Consider the following 18,538-nt stretch of genomic DNA (forward strand, 5'->3'; position numbering starts at 1 on the left):
CAATCTTCCTCTACTTTTTGTACATGGGATGCCACCACAGAGTGGCTTGATGAATGGTGTGTCAGCCCACACCTGGGATCTGAACCCATGAAACCCCAGCTGCCAAAGTGGAGCGAATGAACTTCACCACTATACTACCAGGCCAGCCTCTATTTTTAATTTCTCTTTTTTTTTGAGGAAGACTGGCCCTAAGCTAACATCTGCTGCCAATCTTCCCCTTTGTGCTTGAGGAAGAGAGGCCTTGAACTAACATCTGTGCCAATCTCCCTCTATTTTATATGTGGGTTGCTACCACAGCATGGCTTGACAAGCGGTGAATGTCTGCACCCAGGATCTGAACCTGCAAACCTGGGCTGCAGAAGCGGAGAGAGCTGAATTTAACCACTACACCACCGGGCCAGCCCCTACTTTTAATTTTTTGAGGAACCTCCATACTGTTTTCCATAGTGGCTGCACCATTTTGCATTCCCACCAACAGTGTACAAGGGTTCCAATTTCTCCACATCCTTGCCAACACTTGCCATTTTCTGTTTTTTGGTAATAGTCATCCTAACATTTGTGGGTGATATCTCAATTGTGATTTTGATTTGCATTTCTTATCAGATTTGGCAATATGGAGGTTATTCATAGGAAAACATATGAATCAAAGAGGAGGAAAAGAGAGTCCACGTAGAACTCTCAAGAAGTTTTGCTATGAAAGCAAGCAGAGAAATAAGCTCAGCGAGAGGGATTACGGGGTAAAGAAAAGTGGTGTTTTGTCTTTGTTTTTTTAAGATGAGCGATTTTACAACATTTTTTATGATGAAGAGACCATCCAGCCTGAGGAGAGATTGATGATGCAGTAAAGAGAGGGGATACGGAAAACAACTAAACCCCTAACTAGGTGGCAGACGTAGGAGTCCAGATCACAGCTGGAAAGACTGAACATTAACAGAAGAAAAGCCACTTCCTTCTCTTTACTATGATGCAGAAGATAAATGCAGTTGTAGGAAGGATTGTACATTTCGTGGTGGGATGTGGGAGAAATTCCCTATCTCGTGACTTTTTTCTGAAGTATAAAGGAAAATCATTGGCCAAGAGAGAACATACAAAATAGTCATCGCGGAGAGCGAAAAAGTAAGTTTCCTAAAACCCTGGAAAAGGATGACCGGCTTAAGGTTTGTGATCATGAATTTAAAGAAAGCTTGTCAGCCTGAAAGCCAGTTCTTTGTGGCGAGGAAAGAGGGCAATAATGAAAAGTGTTCTAGAGAGAGCAAATACAGTAATTGTTGTAGCTTCTTATTTACCCTAAATGATCACTTAAAGTGTATAAGTACATTATAATCTATAACAATGTTAAAGAAAATATATAGCTAACAGAAGTTGGCAAGTAGAAGGAGCAAAGAAGTGTGAGAGGTTAGGTGTGTAAGTATCTTCATCTCGCACAGAGTGAGGAGCTAATGTATAATTTTGACAGTTGAAAATCCAAAAAACAGATGTTTGAAGTACTTACCTTATTTAAATTATACGGTTTATCATAAAATAACTAAAATACTAAGAGGAAATAGTTTAAATTATCTAAATCCTCACCTGTCATAAGATAAGTGAATCCACAATGTCAAAAATTGATAAAACAATTAGTGATTGAGATCCTTTAATTTATAAATATGGAGGCAGTCCCCGGAAGAAATAAAAAAAAAAGTGAAAAGTAATTACCTGTGGAGAACTTTTGTTCCTCATTATTATTTTGTATGACTTGATTTTTTTCATAACAAATGTATGCGTTAGTATACTTTAATAAAATTAAAACAGAAACTATTTAGCTGTGAATGAAGGCCTTGAAGTCAGGGCCAAGCTTTGATACAAGTGGGTAGGTTTTGTCGAGGTGACATTTATTTCCAGCCCCTTCCCGTGCCCTCTGATTGGCTCTCTCGGAATTGGTTTTCTCCCAGTATCAAAGGGATTCACTGCCCTCCTGCCCCTGGCTTCCTCCCGCCTTCACTGAGGAAAAGCACATCTCTGGTTGTTTTCTGCTCCTCAACTTTGATCATTACAAAATGAGTCTATTCTTGGTCTCATTCTTAAAATGATTTGTTTTTGGCGCTCCGGGGCTCGCGCCCCTGCCTCGTGCCTGCGCCGCTCGTATGTAAATGAGGGCGTGTGACGCGGGACGCGGATGGACAAGGGAAGAGAGAGAGTGGCCGCTGCCCTCGCCGCCCGGTGCCGGAGCCCTCGGTGCGCGGCGGAGAGGAGAGGATGCCGGCGGGAACTCGACTCTTGGCGCCACCGTCTCATGCACTGTGTAGGTTTTGAGAGTATTTTAGAAGGGCTTTATGGACCACGGCTACGAAGAGACCTGAGTTTATTTGAAGGATTGTCTACCATCTCTTGATTCTTCACAGTCAACACCAACAGAGGAACTATCATCTCAGGGCCAGTCCAACACTGAAAGACTGAATGCCAAGCAGAAAATTACCTAAATGCACTCTTTCGAAAGAAAGATCTTCCTCAGAACTGTGATCCTAACATTCCCCTAGTTGCTCAGGAATTAATGAAAAAGATGATACGTCAGTTTGCAATTGAGTATATTTCAAAAAGTGGTAAAATTCAAGAGAATAGAAATGGTTCAATTGGACCAAGTCTAATATGTAAAAGTATTCAAATGAATCAAGCAGAAAACTCCCTTCAGGAAGAACAGGAAGGCCCCTTAGACCTCACTGTGAATCGAATGCAAGAACAAAATACTCAGCAAGGGGATGGAGTGTTAGATCTCTCTACAAAGAAAACCAGCATAAAATCTGAAGAGTCATCCATATGCGATCCTTCTGAAAATTCAATGGCTGGGAGACTACAGAGAAACAGAGAGGACTATGTGGAAAGAAGTGCTGAGTTTGCAGATGGTTTGCTCTCAAAAGCTTTGAAAGACATTCAGTCTGGAGCACTGGACAGAAATAAAGCAGGCATACCTCAAAAAACTTTACTTCTCCACTTAGAAGCCTTACCAGCAGGGAAGCCTGCATCTTTTAAAAACAAAACTCGAGATTTCAATGATAGTTACTCATATAAAGACAGTGAAGAAACTTGTGCAGTGCTGCAAAAAGTAGCCCTGTGGGCAAGAGCTCAAGCAGAGCGCACAGAAAAAAGTAAACTCAATCTACTTGAAACCTCAGGATTAAAATTCCCAACAGCTTCCAGTTACCTCCATCAGTTAACTCTACAGAAGATGGTTGCTCAATTTAAAGAAAAAAATGAAAGCCTACAATATGAAACTTCACATCCTACTGTACAGTTAAAAATTCCTCAACTACGAGTAAGTTCTGTTTCAAAACCACAACCTGATGGTCCTGGTCTGCTGGATGTTATGTATCAAGTTTCCAAAACCTCTCCAGTCCCAGAAGGATCAGCTCTCCAAAAACTGAAAAATATACTCCCTAAACAGAAGAAAATAGAATGTTCTGGGCCCGTAACTCACTCAAGTGTTGACTCTTACTTTCTACACGGGGACTTCTCTCCTTTGTGTCTTAATTCTAAAAATGGAACAGTTGATGGAACCTCTGAAAATACTGAAGATGGATTGGATCGAAAAGATAATAAGCAGCCCAGGAAAAACCGTGGCCGTTATCGGCAGTATGATCATGAAATAATGGAAGAGGCTATTGCAATGGTAATGAGTGGAAAAATGAGTGCTTCCAAAGCACAAGGAATTTATGGGGTACCTCACGGCACTTTAGAATACAAGGTAGAAGAAAGATCTGGAACACTGAAGACTCCTCCTCCGAAGAAACTCCGAGTACCAGACACTGGGTTATATAGTATGACAGATTCAGGGACTGGCAGCTGCAAAAACAGCAGCAAGCCTGTGTAGATTACTTGTTAGGAAAGTGTTTGTACGTGTGTGTTTGTGTGTTTGTGTGTGTGTGTGCACAGGTGTGTGTTTGTGTGTCTGTATACACACACGTGGGAATTACAGATGCTCACTCTGACAGGAGACATGAAATTTTGCAGTTCAAAAACCACTTACATGCCTTTTGAAAAAAAGTTTTATTCAGGGTTTTCACTGTGGACAGAATTATATAGTTGCTTACTTAATTCTGATAGTTTGTATTTAATCCTTGTATAAATAGGTGAAAAAGATTCAGGTTTTCTTTAGTAGTCAATAGCATAAAGCGTTGTGGGAAAACAAGTAATTGTCAAGTGAAACATTTTTATAGGTGAAAGACCACCCCAGCCATTCAGTTAAACCATCTTATAATGGAAATATGCTATTAATAGTTTTTAAACATTTTTACCTAACATACTTACAGTTACTGTAAGGACGTCAAACAACCAATCAGAGTTTAAATACGCAGCTATCTCCATACTAAGAAAAATTACTATATACAGTATTAGGACACTACAGTGCATTCTATGAATATAGAATATGAATATGAAATGCACTCAAGTGCATCCACCAGGAATAGACAAGAAAACCTTAAATGATATGTATAATGAAATTTAATATTTATCATTTAACAGTTGTAGCAGGAAGTTGGGGTTTATAAGGTATACACTTTTTGAAAAAAACTGACACATTGTTAACCCCAGGAGCTATAAAATCCTTTAATATAAGATGGAATACTAAGAACAAAAAGTAATTTAAATTTAATTATTAAAATAATTTAATTTTGCTTTTCATTTGAAAAATAAGCTAATGTGTAAGATTAGAAAAGAAAGTTGGAATGCAACTTAGAGCATGTTTATAATGTGCACAGACAAAGCTTGAGAATGATCATTTTGGTTTAAATGTGCTGGTTGGTTGATGTTATGACTACTTTAAGTTTTAAGGATTGTGACAGACTCCTACTATTGAAAAACCTCAGTGTAACTTTAATGTATTTCCTGCTGTGACATTTCAAAACATTTTCAGTTTATCAAAATGAATTACAGATGTCATTTTGGTGAGCGATACATTAGCATTTTGCTAATAACCAAATTTGCAGTTTGTTCAGGGTCTTAAATAGATTTACAAATATTTAACACTGAAGCTGTTTTGAACTTTCAGTAATGTAAACTCTACTAATTGGGCAGTTAGAAGCTGGGCAGTGCATTTTAACTTTTACTAGCCTCATAAAAGAGACCAGTAATTTTTATATAGCAGTTTTAAAATGTGGTTCAGAGTATCCATGTTGGATTTATGGAGTATGCCGTTTTAGTGGTAAAATGTTATAAAGCATGTGCCTCCATATAAAGATTGGGGATTTGCTTCATATGTTCACACTTCTCCGAGTGCCCCTTTGCTCTGTTAAAAGTCAGGTTCTGATCATTTTTCTAAGCCAGTTTTCCTAAGTCCAAAAGGAATACTTAAAGCTGAATTTAAAAAATAAGTGCACCTTGTCAAATACTTGTGTTTTTACACTTGTGTTTGTGTGTATCTAATAATCACATATACATGTAATACTAAAGAGATTTTCAGCTATTACATTGAAAAACTGCTTACATATGTATAAGGAAACTGAAGAGAGGAAAATACACAACCAAGTAGATATTTGGTCTCTTCGATCCATACTGAACCCTCTTCAGCAATTAATGTTACCTGCATGCTAGGGTATGAATCCTCTCGCTCTTTTTTTTTCCCCCCAAGAAAGTATACATAATAGATTGCAAAACAGCAGATGTCAGGGTCATCTTTCTTTTTAAAGAATTAAGCCATATTTTGTGAGGGCCAGAACTTGGATGATTTAATGTATTTCCCCTCCCCGCCCCCCGCGCCCCCAGTGAAAAGCAAAGTTAATGTTTCAACACAATTTTATTGACCTCTTTATACAGAATTTTACTTGCAAAAATTTGGGGGCTTGAAGGCATTACATAATATTTATATTGTATTGAGCTTTTTTATTCCTCACACTATATTTACATTAATAAATTGATTGAGAAGTTTATAGTAAAGGGATACTTACAGAACACTTTTATATCAGTTAAAAGATGACCTGACCAAAAACTTGACAGGATTCATAAAATCAGGGATCATTTTGCTATTGACTTCACAGTGCTCAGTAGTTTTATAGGTAATATTATAGTTAATTTGCCGCGTTTTAGTACTTGTGTTATTTATTTTTGGTCAGAAATAGTAAATTAAATATTTTTTGATAGTTTGTAGGTAATGATCAACTCCTAACTTTTAAAAGAAACAAAATGTTTCTAGTTATTGAGTTCCCTTCTGATTATACAAACTTGGAAAGGCAGGGAAATTTATGGGTTCCTCTTCCCCCCCAGTGATTCCATTAAGATATTCTCTATGTTAAACTTTCAAAGTACTTTATAAATTTAGTTACCAGTTATTACTTATTAATTATTTTCTGAAAAATCCAGTTTCAGCAGACTTTTAATGAAGGTGAAAGCAACCATTATGTGCTTTGTACTTATTTGAATGTTCCTCAAGTATTTTATATTTTAAAAAAAGAAAAAAAAAGAAGGCAAAGGAAAAACAGTGCCTCTGTTTTTAGAAAACTCCTGCTCAGTAAAGTTGTTTAAACCATTTCTGGTAGCTAATGATAATTTTATATTGTATACTAACTTTAGTGAGACTGATTTTTTTAGTTGTTTACAGTACAAATACTTGTATTTGTTTTTTAATGGCAGTATTTACATTGTCGCAGTAATTTAGTAAAACTCTGGCTGCCTTGGTTTTGACAGATTTTGTTAATATAAACTGATTGTTAGGCAATTAGTTATATTTATGCATAAATCAATTGCTCTATAATTCATGAATTATTTATTACAATATTTTCTAATGAATTCATGTATCTGTCTTGTGTTGTGAATGTACTGTAATTCTCTTCCTACTTTGTGGTGTTATATATCTAAATCTGATTGTATGAATTTTAATTGTTCAGTTAACGTGTTTCTAGGTTGTAATTTGTAGTAAAGCTCTTCAATGCTTTTGCACTTAAATTTAAAAAATAAATAAATAAATAAAAAATAAAAATGATTTGGTTTTGGCTCATGGTAAAGATCAGTAATAATCTAATAACTGAAATTCCCTTCCTCCTCCTGTTCCCATCCCTGCCAAATATTATTTAATGTGTGATCTCATTTAGGGAGATTAGATGGGAGAGTTTTATATGCATGTTTTTGTTTTTTAATCTCAGAAACAGAGGGTTAAATTGATCAGATGCTTCACTTCACGGTGTATTAGTATTATGGTTCATACCAAGTACCTCATGTGATAAATTTATCCCCTTTTATTTTCATCCCCCTCTCTCATTCTCTACCCACCTTGAGAATTTTAACTCTAAATAATGAGCTCAAAAGAATTCATCTCTGTTGGCAGACTGTTAAGGCACTGGGATAGGTAGGGGAAAATTATTTGGGAGTGTGTGAGAAAGAGGCCTTCCCAAGGAACTTCAAATTACACCATCTTTACAGGGCTTGTTTTATTCTTTTTACATAATGATTCAGTAGTCACTATCAACTGGGACTGGAATTAGGATGGACTTTAAATCTCTCGTTGAGATGTTTTCTTATGGCAAGGTCTCATTAACATCATTTAAACAGAGTGTAGCACAACACCCCCAGCAGGTGGGTGCTTAATAAGTATTATCATGCAATGATAATGATGCTGTAAAACTATAGGCTTCAGGTAAGGGTTGATGACTTATTCACCACACACCTTAACCTACATTCTTAAAACACAGATGAAACTCGTTAAATTATTTTGACAGTTTTATATGCTTCATCAACATGTTGGATATGGGATAAACAAACGGCCTACAATTAACTACAAACAATTATTTCCACTATTATTAACGGATGTTCACCAATAACATTATATAACCTACACAACAAAGAGCATCTACTTGCAAGAAATGCAGCACATTGTTTTTTATTTCCTGTATCTCATCTATTCAATACACATTTTTTCCATGAGAAACATTATTGGTGTTAACACTCATCCGAAAGTTCATTACTTAATGCAAACGATTTTCTAGGTAGAGAAAAAAATTGTATATATTTCTGTAGATTAGGGCACGTTTTGCAACATATTTTGTAATTTTCCTCTCAGAAGTATGAAAATTCTAAAGAAAAGATTATGAAATATATTGAAGTAAAACCTCTTAAAGGCAGGAACTAGCTTTTTTTTTTTCAGTATTTTGTACTTCTAAATAGAGTCTGGACTTTATCTTCACATTGTTTTATAGAACTCATATATCTGTATTTTTCTTGAATTTGCATTATTAGGTCCACAAGAGACGTACTTTTTTTTTTTAACTTTTATAAAATACTCCATTTGGGAAAGTCTGTCCTACTAGATTTCAAACAACGTGGGAGCAAGATCTTGTTTGACTTCATCCACGTATATTTTTCAGTAACAAGTTTCAGTGTCTTGCTCATAAATATTGCTTAAATAAAGCATGAATGCAAATTTTTCTTTCTGTAGTATTTTATACTTGTTTTAAAATAAGTTGAAAAGGGTTTAATTAAACATAGAAGTAGCTCCCCTCCAAAAATTTCTCTCCTTCACTATTTGTGATCACTAAGAGGAACCAGAAAGAACAACTCCCCAGCGAGACAAGTGAAATATAAAAAGAATAAGAGAAAGAAAAAGAAAGGAACCTTGTCTTCTATACCACATTCACTTAAGACAAAAATAGGGAAGCTATTTTTTAGCTTGAAAATAATGTTATGTATTCTATGCTGCAGATATTCAATTTTATATCCTAGGAAACACTACTGTTCTACTAGGAGGCAGTGTAAGTGTGAGTCCTGGCTCTGCCGCTTGTTGTGAGACCTTGGTCAAGCTACCCGACCTTGCCAACCCTTACCGTCCCGGTCCGTAAAAGGTAGTAGCATCTACCTCCACAAGCGATTGATCGAATAAGGCTGACAGCACAGCGATGACACGTGCCAAGCGCTCCTGTGGCACCTGTCATCACGAGCAGCTCAGTGAAGTTCGTTATCTCAGCGACTCGGTGGGTCAATGCAGTACACGTAGAAGCACACTGATGGGAGTGCGTAGGTTGAATTTCATTACACAGGTTAGTATTAGCCAGGCATTTTACTAGCTGGACTCTGAGTATTGTTTAATCTCACTGTGTTTAATTAGCCAAATTCAAAATTAGTAATTCTGCGCTCAGGTTATCTCATTCTCCACGGCGCGGTCAGAGAAGACACTGCCTCTTGAGGATCGCAGACTGCAGCGTTTGCAGTGCGCGTTTGCTGTGGCGGAAGAGAACACCGGACGTTCAAGCCCGGGCTCAAGCCACGATCTCTCAAACCATGAAGACATCTGCAGCGAATTTACCAAAAAAAAAAAAAAAGGCAGAGCAACACCGACATGTCAATCTTCTAAAGCTTCCGAAGCCGCTGCCGGAGTCCAGGGCGCTGGCGCGCTCGCGGCACTGCGACAGGGGCGGGGCCGCAGCCGTAAAGCAGCGTCCCAGACCACGTGGGTCCAGGGCTCGGGACCTGCTCCGGACCCTGCCCCGGGTTAGCCTGGCCAACTTAAAGCCGAATCCGGGCTCCAGGAAACTGGTAAGTGGCTGGTGGCGTTGCGGGCAAGCGCTGGCGCACGGGGCGATGGAAGCGGCCCTGCACTGCCCGCGCTTTCCAGGGACTGCTTATTCCAGAGGGTATTGGGATGGAGGTAGGGTTTCTGAGTCCCTGTTCTCCTTAACTGCAGAGGAAAATCTTCTCGCGTGGTCTCAACTCGTAATACGGTTTATACTTAAAAGCATAACTATGCTAGGGCGTAGGAGCGAAGTCGCACTGCAAAATGATTGTCCCGTTCAAAATTGGAATTAAAATGAAGGACTTTTCCAGTATAGCTTCATGGGAAAGAGTTGAATTGATTCATTCCGTTAGATGTCTCTTCAAATCACTAAATACAGCCAGAAAAGCTGTTAGGTGGCGTACTGTAATTTTGAAAATCAGTCCGTTGCCTTCGTGAAGTGACAGGAAGTAAATTAAGAAAAATGTTTTCTTTATTAAAAATTAATCTTTAAATAAAATAATATATGGGTAGCAATGACATATTTACAATTCCAAAATAAAATTTCTTAACTATCATGTAAGCTTTGTTTGTTGTGGATGTTTAACTCTAGGTTTTTTTCCGTTCCAGCCTGTTGTAGAATCCTTATCCCCATCCCATCCTTGGAAGTTTGCCTTTGAAACACAGCTTGCGCTTTGGTTGCAAGAATTAGGTACATCTTCAGAGGCAAAGATGCTGATTTAGAGTGTTTGGACGCTAGAGCAGCTAGGACAGTGCTTGGCACAAGGTAGTGTTAGCTAGTACTGGTTGGTTGGATGAATAAATAGTGTAACAAAAAATATACAGCGAAAAGATGAGATACAGTTTATAAAAAGGCATCTGTAGATCATAAAACTTTGTTCTTTCCTTTAGGAAAGACGACCGAGGGGGCGGAGAAGAGGTAGAAGATGTGGCAGAGGCGACAGATAAAGGAGAACGACAGAGAGGAACCCGGCCCCGACTGGGCTTTGAGGGAGGCCAGACTCCATTTTACATACGAATCCCAAAATACGGGTTTAATGAAGGACATAGGTAGGTTGTTCTGCTTTTTAAAGTAGAAAGCCCTGTTTTTCGCTGAGAATCACCTAAAAAATAGCTTGGTAGAAATTGATAGTCACTTTGAAGCAAACTTTTGCCCCTGTTCCTCTGAAGTATCTTTAGTCGTGCGATTAGTTTGGAATAGTAGGGAAAAAAGCCCAGACATTGAGCCTGCAAAATGGAGATAATGATGCCTGCTCTCCTGGTTGTTTAGAGGCTTAGCAATAATATATATAAAAACCTGGCTCATTGTGATTACCCAATAAATGACAACTACCATGGTTACTTTGAGTTCCATTAATGCATAATTCAGATAGTGGGTTAAATTTTCCCCAGATTTGTTTGTTGATTTGTGTAAATGAGTGAAGTAAAATGCTTAAGAGGCAAATTATTTTTAGCAAAATAAAGGAAATACTGGTTTTGTTTCATTACCAAAAATCAAGCAGTATAACGTTTCTGTTGTAGTCAGGAGGGTCTTATTTTGTTACCATCTAAATTGTTGGAGGAAAATAGAGAACAAAACTTTTAAGTTGATTTGGAGAACTTAGAGGAAGAGAGTTGAGTTTTCCAACTGTTACTCTCTTGTTTTGTAGCTTCAGACCCCAGTGTCAGCCTTTGAGTCTCAACAGGCTGCAGTATCTTATTGATTTGGGTCGAGTTGATCCTACTCAGCCTATTGACTTAACCCAGCTTGTCAATGGGAGAGGTGTGACCATCCAGCCATATAAAAGGGATTATGGTGTCCAGCTGGTAGAGGAGGTAAGTCTGGATTAGTATTTTTGGAGTTAGATAGGAGGCTATTTCTGATTTTCATATAATCTATACTCTGCCTCCTTTGTTTTTATCCCTTTTGAATTGTTATAACCATTACATAGTGGTGATTGTGTTTATACTCAGTTGTGGTTTTAGAAAGCCAGCATGATGACGTCGAGGGGCCTCTGTTCCCATGGTCCGGGAATGCTCTTCTCCCGTGTGTCCGTTCAGCTTGTTCCCTCCCTCCCTTTGGTTCTCTGTTCAGATCTGATAATATCAGAAAGGTCTTTTTTGATTTTCTTTTATAAAGGAACACTCAGCCCCCACCCGCTTCCCCCATAGTCGTACTCTGTCTGCATTACTCTGCCCGAAGTATTTTTTTCTTTGAATATATGAACACCTGACATTTATTACTAAGTAATGCATTTATTTTTCATTGTCTTCCTCAGTGTGATGTAAGTTCTTTGAGAGCAGGTACTGTGATTCATTCCTATGTTTGCAATATTGGAAATATTGGCTCATGATAATAACTCAGTATTTATGGAGGAAAGGGATCAAATCCAATTCTAATCGCAGTAAAGGACTTTTCTATTTATAGAAGTTGGCCAGGAATTTCATAAGCAAATAAACGTGTTGTTAATTAACTACTCCTCCTTCTTGTTGTCAGTAATGTAACTGTGTGAGTAACTTAGTGTCCACTAGAGGGAGGCATATGTTTACGGAAAAACCTTTTAGATTCCTTTGAAAAAGTAAACCTTATGGATAAAGGATTTTCAAATAAGATGATTTGAAGATAGATTACCAAATATGCGATTAAGTCTCAGTATCCTACTCTGGGTGTATAAGGGAATGCACATGTAAATTGACATGGAAAAATCCGTGACCTCTTCAGCTGTTAAACTGCGCATCCCAGCAACTCACAGGTATGTGTCTATTAAACTAACAAAACTAATCCTGAAAACGACACCAGGGCAGTGGTTGTGTAAGTACAGTTCCACATCGTTTACAGCTCTGTAAATTGATTTCAGATTTGTAGTAAATAGTGGATAATAAGACTTTCTGATCCTTCAGCATAAAATTACCAATTTGGAAAGATATGTTTTCAAGGAAAAACAAAATAAACCTAACTGATAGAAAGACATTCCTAAAAATGCTTTTATAATACTTAAAATACTGAAACTAACCCCAATGTCCAAGGATGGGGAGTGGTCAAGCAATCTATGGAATAGTAATTAAAAAAGCACAAATTATAGGGGCTGGCCCTGTGGCCTAGTGGTTAAGTTTGGCGCCCTCCCCTTCTGTGGCCTGGGTTCAGTTCCTGGGTACAGACCCACACCACTCGTCGACGGCCATGCTCTGGCAGCAACCCGCAGACAAAATAGAGAAAGACTGGCAACAGATGTTAGCTCAGGGTGAATCTTCCTCAGCAGAAAAAAAAAAAATCACAAATAATATGGCAAGACCTTACTTTATTGAGTCAAACGTACCATAATTATTAAAATGCAGGTCGGTATCATAGATGGAAAAAGTGTATCTTAGAATTGATGGAATATTTTTTAAATATATTAAAGGTTCATAATTAATAAAAGGAACTTGATTGGGAGCCAGCTTGTTTCAACCACACCAAAATAGGAAAAAATTCTTATCACTACATAAAGAATGGTAATGATGCCATCTTTTTATTTTTGTCAGAATCTGTTTTGAAATTAAAATATAGCACATCCTAACTAAAGTGATCAAAAGTAGAACTTAAAAAAGTTCAGGACTACATTTTTCAGTGTTGACCATGGTAGGGAAAGGTAAACTTATTTTCTGTCAGTTTAGAGGCTGTAATAAAGTCAATAACGAATGCAAAGTGAATTTCTGTTGTCCTTTGCTCCCTTTTTTCCTAGAGGGGGTGACCCCTCCAAAGCTCAGATATTTTATTCTTTCGCTGATTCTAGCCCACTCGTCCCCCTCTTTAACCTTCTCTTGGCCTCTTGCTTATTAAGGGATAGGAAGAGAAGCCATGATCTGTATCCTACAGCGTAATGTTGTGGTTAAGAACACATACTGTGGCTGGACTGTCTGGGTTAGAATCCTAGCTTTGTGATTTTGGGCAAGTTATTTAACCTATCTGTGCTTCAGTTTCGCCATCTGTGAAGTTGGTTTAGCAATAATTCTGTCATAGGGTTGTTAGGAGGGTTAAACAGCCAACTATTACCGAAGTACTGGGAATGGGTGCTTATATTGATGTCTACGAAATACATCAAGTGAAAATATAGTCATCTCTGCTCACAGGGAAGGAAAATTGGTAAAAGAAGGGGGCCTAGAAAATGTAAAAGAATTTGATGTTATTTGATAGGACCTCGAAGCAGAAGTCTTTGAAGTAGGAATTGCTGTTACATTGTGGGCATTTTGGAGGAGAAAACACAGTGTAAAAAGGAAGCTTGCCATAGTTAATTTACTTGTAGCCAAGCTAGCTACTCACAGACTATTTTGACGTGTTACAGGGTGCTGATACCTTTAAGGCGAAAGTACAGTTGGCTTCGGAACGAGCCATTGCTGCAATCGAAGAGAGTGGTGGTGTCGTTACTACAGCCTTCTGTGATCCCAGAAGTCTGGGTAAGCTTGCTCTGCAGTCATTTTCTTCTCTCCCTCTTTGTCTCATGCTGGCTGCATGTGAGGATTGTAAAGTCCTCATGGCTCTTTGACTTGCCCTTTCGACACCTCTGTTTTCTGTTTCAGGATTTCTTATTAGTGCTGTGGCTGGTGGGGCTCTGTCCTCTGATAGACCTCAGCCAGTAGGTCATAAAAAGGTTTTGTTTTTGTTTTGAACACAGGGCTTAAATACAATGTTACCTATGTCTAGAAACTCACTAATGGTTGGTAACCCAGGAGTAACTCTGACTTTCAAGATACAAACTTTTGAAAATTAAGCATTTCCATTTGTTTACTTGAAACAAGCTTATTTAATTAAAAAAGTTCTTGGAATTAAGTTCTCATCTTGGTCATATTTAAAAATTAATGATTATAAAATACCATTATTAAAAGAAAATCATCATGTAAATAAAATAGTCAACATTTGCATTTCTCTTTTTGTAAATTAAAAATTGTTTTAGAAATTCTCTGCAAACCTGTTCCATTCTTTCTGCGTGGACAACCCATTCCAAAACGAATGCTTCCACCTGAAGCACTGGTGCCACATTATACTGATGCAAAGAATCGTGGTGACCTGGCGGATCCGGCCAAATTTCCTGAAGCAAGACTTGAACTCGCCCAGAAGTATGGTTATATTTTACCTGACGTTACTAAAGATGAACTCTTCAAAGTGCTTACTACTCGAAAGGACCCAAGGCAGATTTTCTTTGGTCTTGCTCCTGGACGGGTGGTGAATATGGCAGATAAGAAAATCCTGAAACCTACAGAGGAGAATGTCCTCAAGTATTACAGCTCATGAATTCCCTTCCAAGAAAGCAGAGTTGGAAAAGAGGACTGGAAAAGGAGGCAATGCGATAAAACAAAGAATTGGTGCGGTCACTGTGTTTGAGTGATGTCTACAACCTGGCTCTCAATAATACTTTCATCTTGGTCATTGTATTATTTATTATCATAGTCATTATCAAGGAAACTCTGCCTAGCAATGGCTTAAACAAATTAGAGTTTTTTTCTTATTTTTCATCACCTAAGAAGAATTGGTAGTGATGGTAATAGCCACAGCAGTTCAATAATCTTGCAGTTTCTGTATCTGCAATTCTCAGGGCCTCTCCCCAAGACCCTAAGATGATCACCATGGCTTCAGTAAGAATAACCTTAAAGGGCAGGAAGAAGCGGGGAGAATGGTTCAAGCTATAGCTGCCCTGTTCATAAGGAAGCAAAAGTTTTCTCATGCCCACCCCTTGCAGACTTTCATATACATCTTATTATCCATAGCTGTGTCATTTGATTCCCTCTAAGGGCAATGAGGCTGACGCACTGAGACTTAACTATGCCTGCCTCTACAGTTGGTAGATGGGAGAGGCAGAACATCCTTGGGGATGGAAATTGATTAGCCAACCACTAAGGACTGCCAAAGTCATCAAAAAAGTTATTCATTCAGTATATATTTGTTGAATGTCAAGTATTCTAGGTTCTATTTAAATAACATAATATACATATATTTTATAGGGTACTTGATATTTACAAAATATATTTTTATAAATATAAAATAATTAAAAATACTTGAGAAAAGGTTCACTACTCCAAAAAAAGATCATAATAGAAGTTTTCAATGTACATTTTTTAAAATGTGCTTTCAAAAACTGTACCTAGGCATTCTGGAAAATGGAATGAAAACAGGTATTGCAGTTTGAATGGTACTACGCTAGAAAACAAAAGTAGATAGTTGCAGCAAAAACATGTAGATATAAAGATGTTTCTGTGAGAACATAAAGGGCTGATGTACCCATAATGCACATGACAGAGGGTTTCACAATGTGCTGCCAGGCACCGTAGCTTTTAGATACTCGTCGATCCGTTGCTGCTGCTGTTAAGTTGGTTTTTCTTACTAATGCAATAGGATAGACTTCGGGTAGATGATGATAACACATTGTGTCCTGTGAGAAAATATTGGGCCGTGGAAAAGAGAAAATTAAAGGGGATGATTTAATTTTGAAGTTACATATATGATCCTGAAAGAGAGAAACAATAGGAATAGTATTATCTTATAATAGCACAACTATTTATTTGGTAAATTTAAGACAACTGTTTAATATTATCTTTATTATGTTCAAGATTATCATTATTATGTTTAAGATATTATGTTTCTAAGACATAATTTTCACTCTGATCTCATTAGTAACAATAGAACAAAAGTTGAGGCAAATTCATTTTTGTTTTCAATCTGAAAAAAGTCACTTTTGGAAGTTTCAAGAATGGAAAAAGTGCTATAAATGTGTTTCATTAAATTGTTGTTTTAAAAACGTATTTTGAAAGTCTACAACAATGTATGAACACATCATTTTACTATTAATTTCTTCTCCTGTACATATCCGTGAGACCAGAATAAAAATGGACTATTTTCCTGGCTAGATATGCATTTATTTCATAAGGGAGCTCCTAATTGCGAAAATACTTGGGTGAAACCATCATCTCCATTCTGTGGATCCATTCCCAACGTCAGATGGAGAGACGAATGTGACTGGATTTCACCTGTTCAGCTTGTAACTCCAACCTTTGTCTCCACTTGGAATAAAGTTGTGTACTTTGGCCATCAAAAGGAACTTCCCATTCACCATCTGGCCCTTCAGCAGTCCCCTAAGCACTAAAAATAAAAGTAAGACTAAACGGGTGAAATTAATTTTAATGATTTGTTTTAGTTAAGCCAATATTTCCAAGTATTGTCATTTCAATATGTACGTAGTGTACACTTAGTAATGAGATATTTGATCTTCTTTTTTTGTACTAAGTTTTCAAAATCCGGCTTTTACAGCATATCTCAATTCAGACTATCTGCATTTCAAGTGTTCAATAGCCAAATGTGGCTAATGGCTACTGTGTTGGACAGTCCAACTCCAGAGTATCTGGGATTTAGCTACTCTGTTTCCAGTTGACTAAAGCAGCACATCTACCGCGACAATCAAGTTCGGTGGTGGGTTAAAATAGTTCTATATAAATTGATGTGCATAACGAAGATGCATGCCTAATTAAAATACAAAACCACCTCCCCTTGGAGAGAAATCAAGCAGGTACCATAAGCCGAAACATAGACCACACATCAGAAAATATTTAGATAATCATCACAAATCTGCTTTTAATTTTGAAATATTTGAAACATAACCATCCAATATTAGAAGACTAACAGAAAATATTTGAAGTAATCCAATAGTACAAAATAGAGGCAATAAAAGTTATGAGTATTTAATAAATGTTGTGTTTAATAACATGGACAATATAGCCATGAAGTATCTTTAAGTAAAAAGAGTTAGAAGGCACTGTGTCTGATATTACTTAATTTTGGTAAAATAAAAATATTTATCATGATTTGAACAAATACATAGTAAAAAAGATTGAAAATCTATCGATCAAACTCTTTAAAATGTAATATATAGACGTCTGGTTTATGAAAATTTTGTATCTTTTCCACATGCTTATCTATGTTTTCTAAAGGCACCATTTTTTGTTCATAACAAAAAATAAAATAAGGCATGGCACTGTGCATGAGTAGCTAATCTGAAAAACCTTCCACTGTAAACGCCTGGATATGCAAGACAAATTATATCAAGCATTCTTGTACCTGCAAAATTGAGGTCATATAAAGGAAAGCACAATGCCTCGTTTTCCACAAAGAAGAAGGAGTTCAGAACAAGCTCAATGAGCATCCAGCGCTGAGGCTGGTGTACCGCTTCCCTAAGTTGATGGGTATGTGAGGATGGGTGGGGAGCTTCTCTAGAACCTAGAGGATTGGGTTTTACTATCCCTACAGGAAGAGGAACTCTGTACTGGGACCCTGAAGGATCCGTGTTTCACAATGAAACCCCTACAGTAAAACTAACCCTCAATGAAAAACTTGGCTGAAATATAAACCCACAAACACAGGGAGTTGACAGACAAGTCTTTGTTTTTTTCTTGGACTCCAGCTGGGATTCCTCTAAGAATTTGTCACTAAATGTGTGCCATCCAGTTGGTGTGGCTTCAGTTTCCACCACAACTGTACCTAGGAAAAGTCTAGCCGAAAAATAAATATGAAAGTATATTCTAAATTAATTGCATTTCCGTAGCAAGAGAAACTCTACACCCAGGCTACACAACAGTTTCAAGATAAAGCATTATGAAGTTTTAGCTTCTAGTATAAATATAAATTTACAAATCCTATATTGGGGTTTCTATTGTTAGCTAACAAATTCTTACAAAACTACTGGCTGAAAACCACCTTTCCATATACTTATGGGTTCTGTGGGTTTAGAATTCAGGAAAAGCATAGGAGGAAGGTTCTACATGTTGCACGGTGTCTGGGGCACAGGCTCGTGAAGACTTGACAGGTCAGGGTGACTCCGTGGCTGGTGGCTGGAATCAATCAGAGGAGTCTTCACATGTCTGTGAGTTGATTTTGGCTGTAGTCTGGGTCCTCAGTGAGGGTTCACAGGAGCACCAGCATTTGGCCTCTCCACGTGACTTGGGATTTCCACTGCATGGTGGCCCCAAGGTTCCAAAAGCAAGTGTCTTTGCAAACAAGTCAGAATCAACATTGCCTTTTATGACATAGCTTCAGGAGTCCTGCAGCATCACATCTGCTATATTCTATTT

At 37.6% G+C, this 18,538-nt stretch overlaps 1 protein-coding gene and 1 pseudogene across 1 annotated transcript in view; both read left to right on the plus strand.

Annotated features, from left to right (window-relative positions):
* The window catches only part of LOC123283962 (large ribosomal subunit protein uL15m-like), a 63,869-nt gene extending 47,546 nt beyond the window's left edge, over nt 1-16,323 (plus strand). Inside the window, 6 exon segments of the mRNA XM_070480915.1 lie at nt 9,121-9,489; nt 10,358-10,405; nt 10,407-10,516; nt 11,116-11,281; nt 13,768-13,879; nt 14,377-16,323. Coding sequence (XP_070337016.1) covers nt 9,121-9,489; nt 10,358-10,405; nt 10,407-10,516; nt 11,116-11,281; nt 13,768-13,879; nt 14,377-14,714 — 1,143 coding nt within the window. The 3' untranslated portion in view covers nt 14,715-16,323.
* Nucleotides 162-7,919, plus strand: LOC123283948 (ligand-dependent nuclear receptor corepressor-like protein pseudogene; annotated as a pseudogene).
* Nucleotides 16,324-18,538: the final 2,215 nt, after the last annotated feature.

Source organism: Equus asinus, chromosome 12 (assembly GCF_041296235.1).
Source record: "Equus asinus isolate D_3611 breed Donkey chromosome 12, EquAss-T2T_v2, whole genome shotgun sequence".
NCBI classification, from domain to species: domain Eukaryota; kingdom Metazoa; phylum Chordata; class Mammalia; order Perissodactyla; family Equidae; genus Equus; species Equus asinus.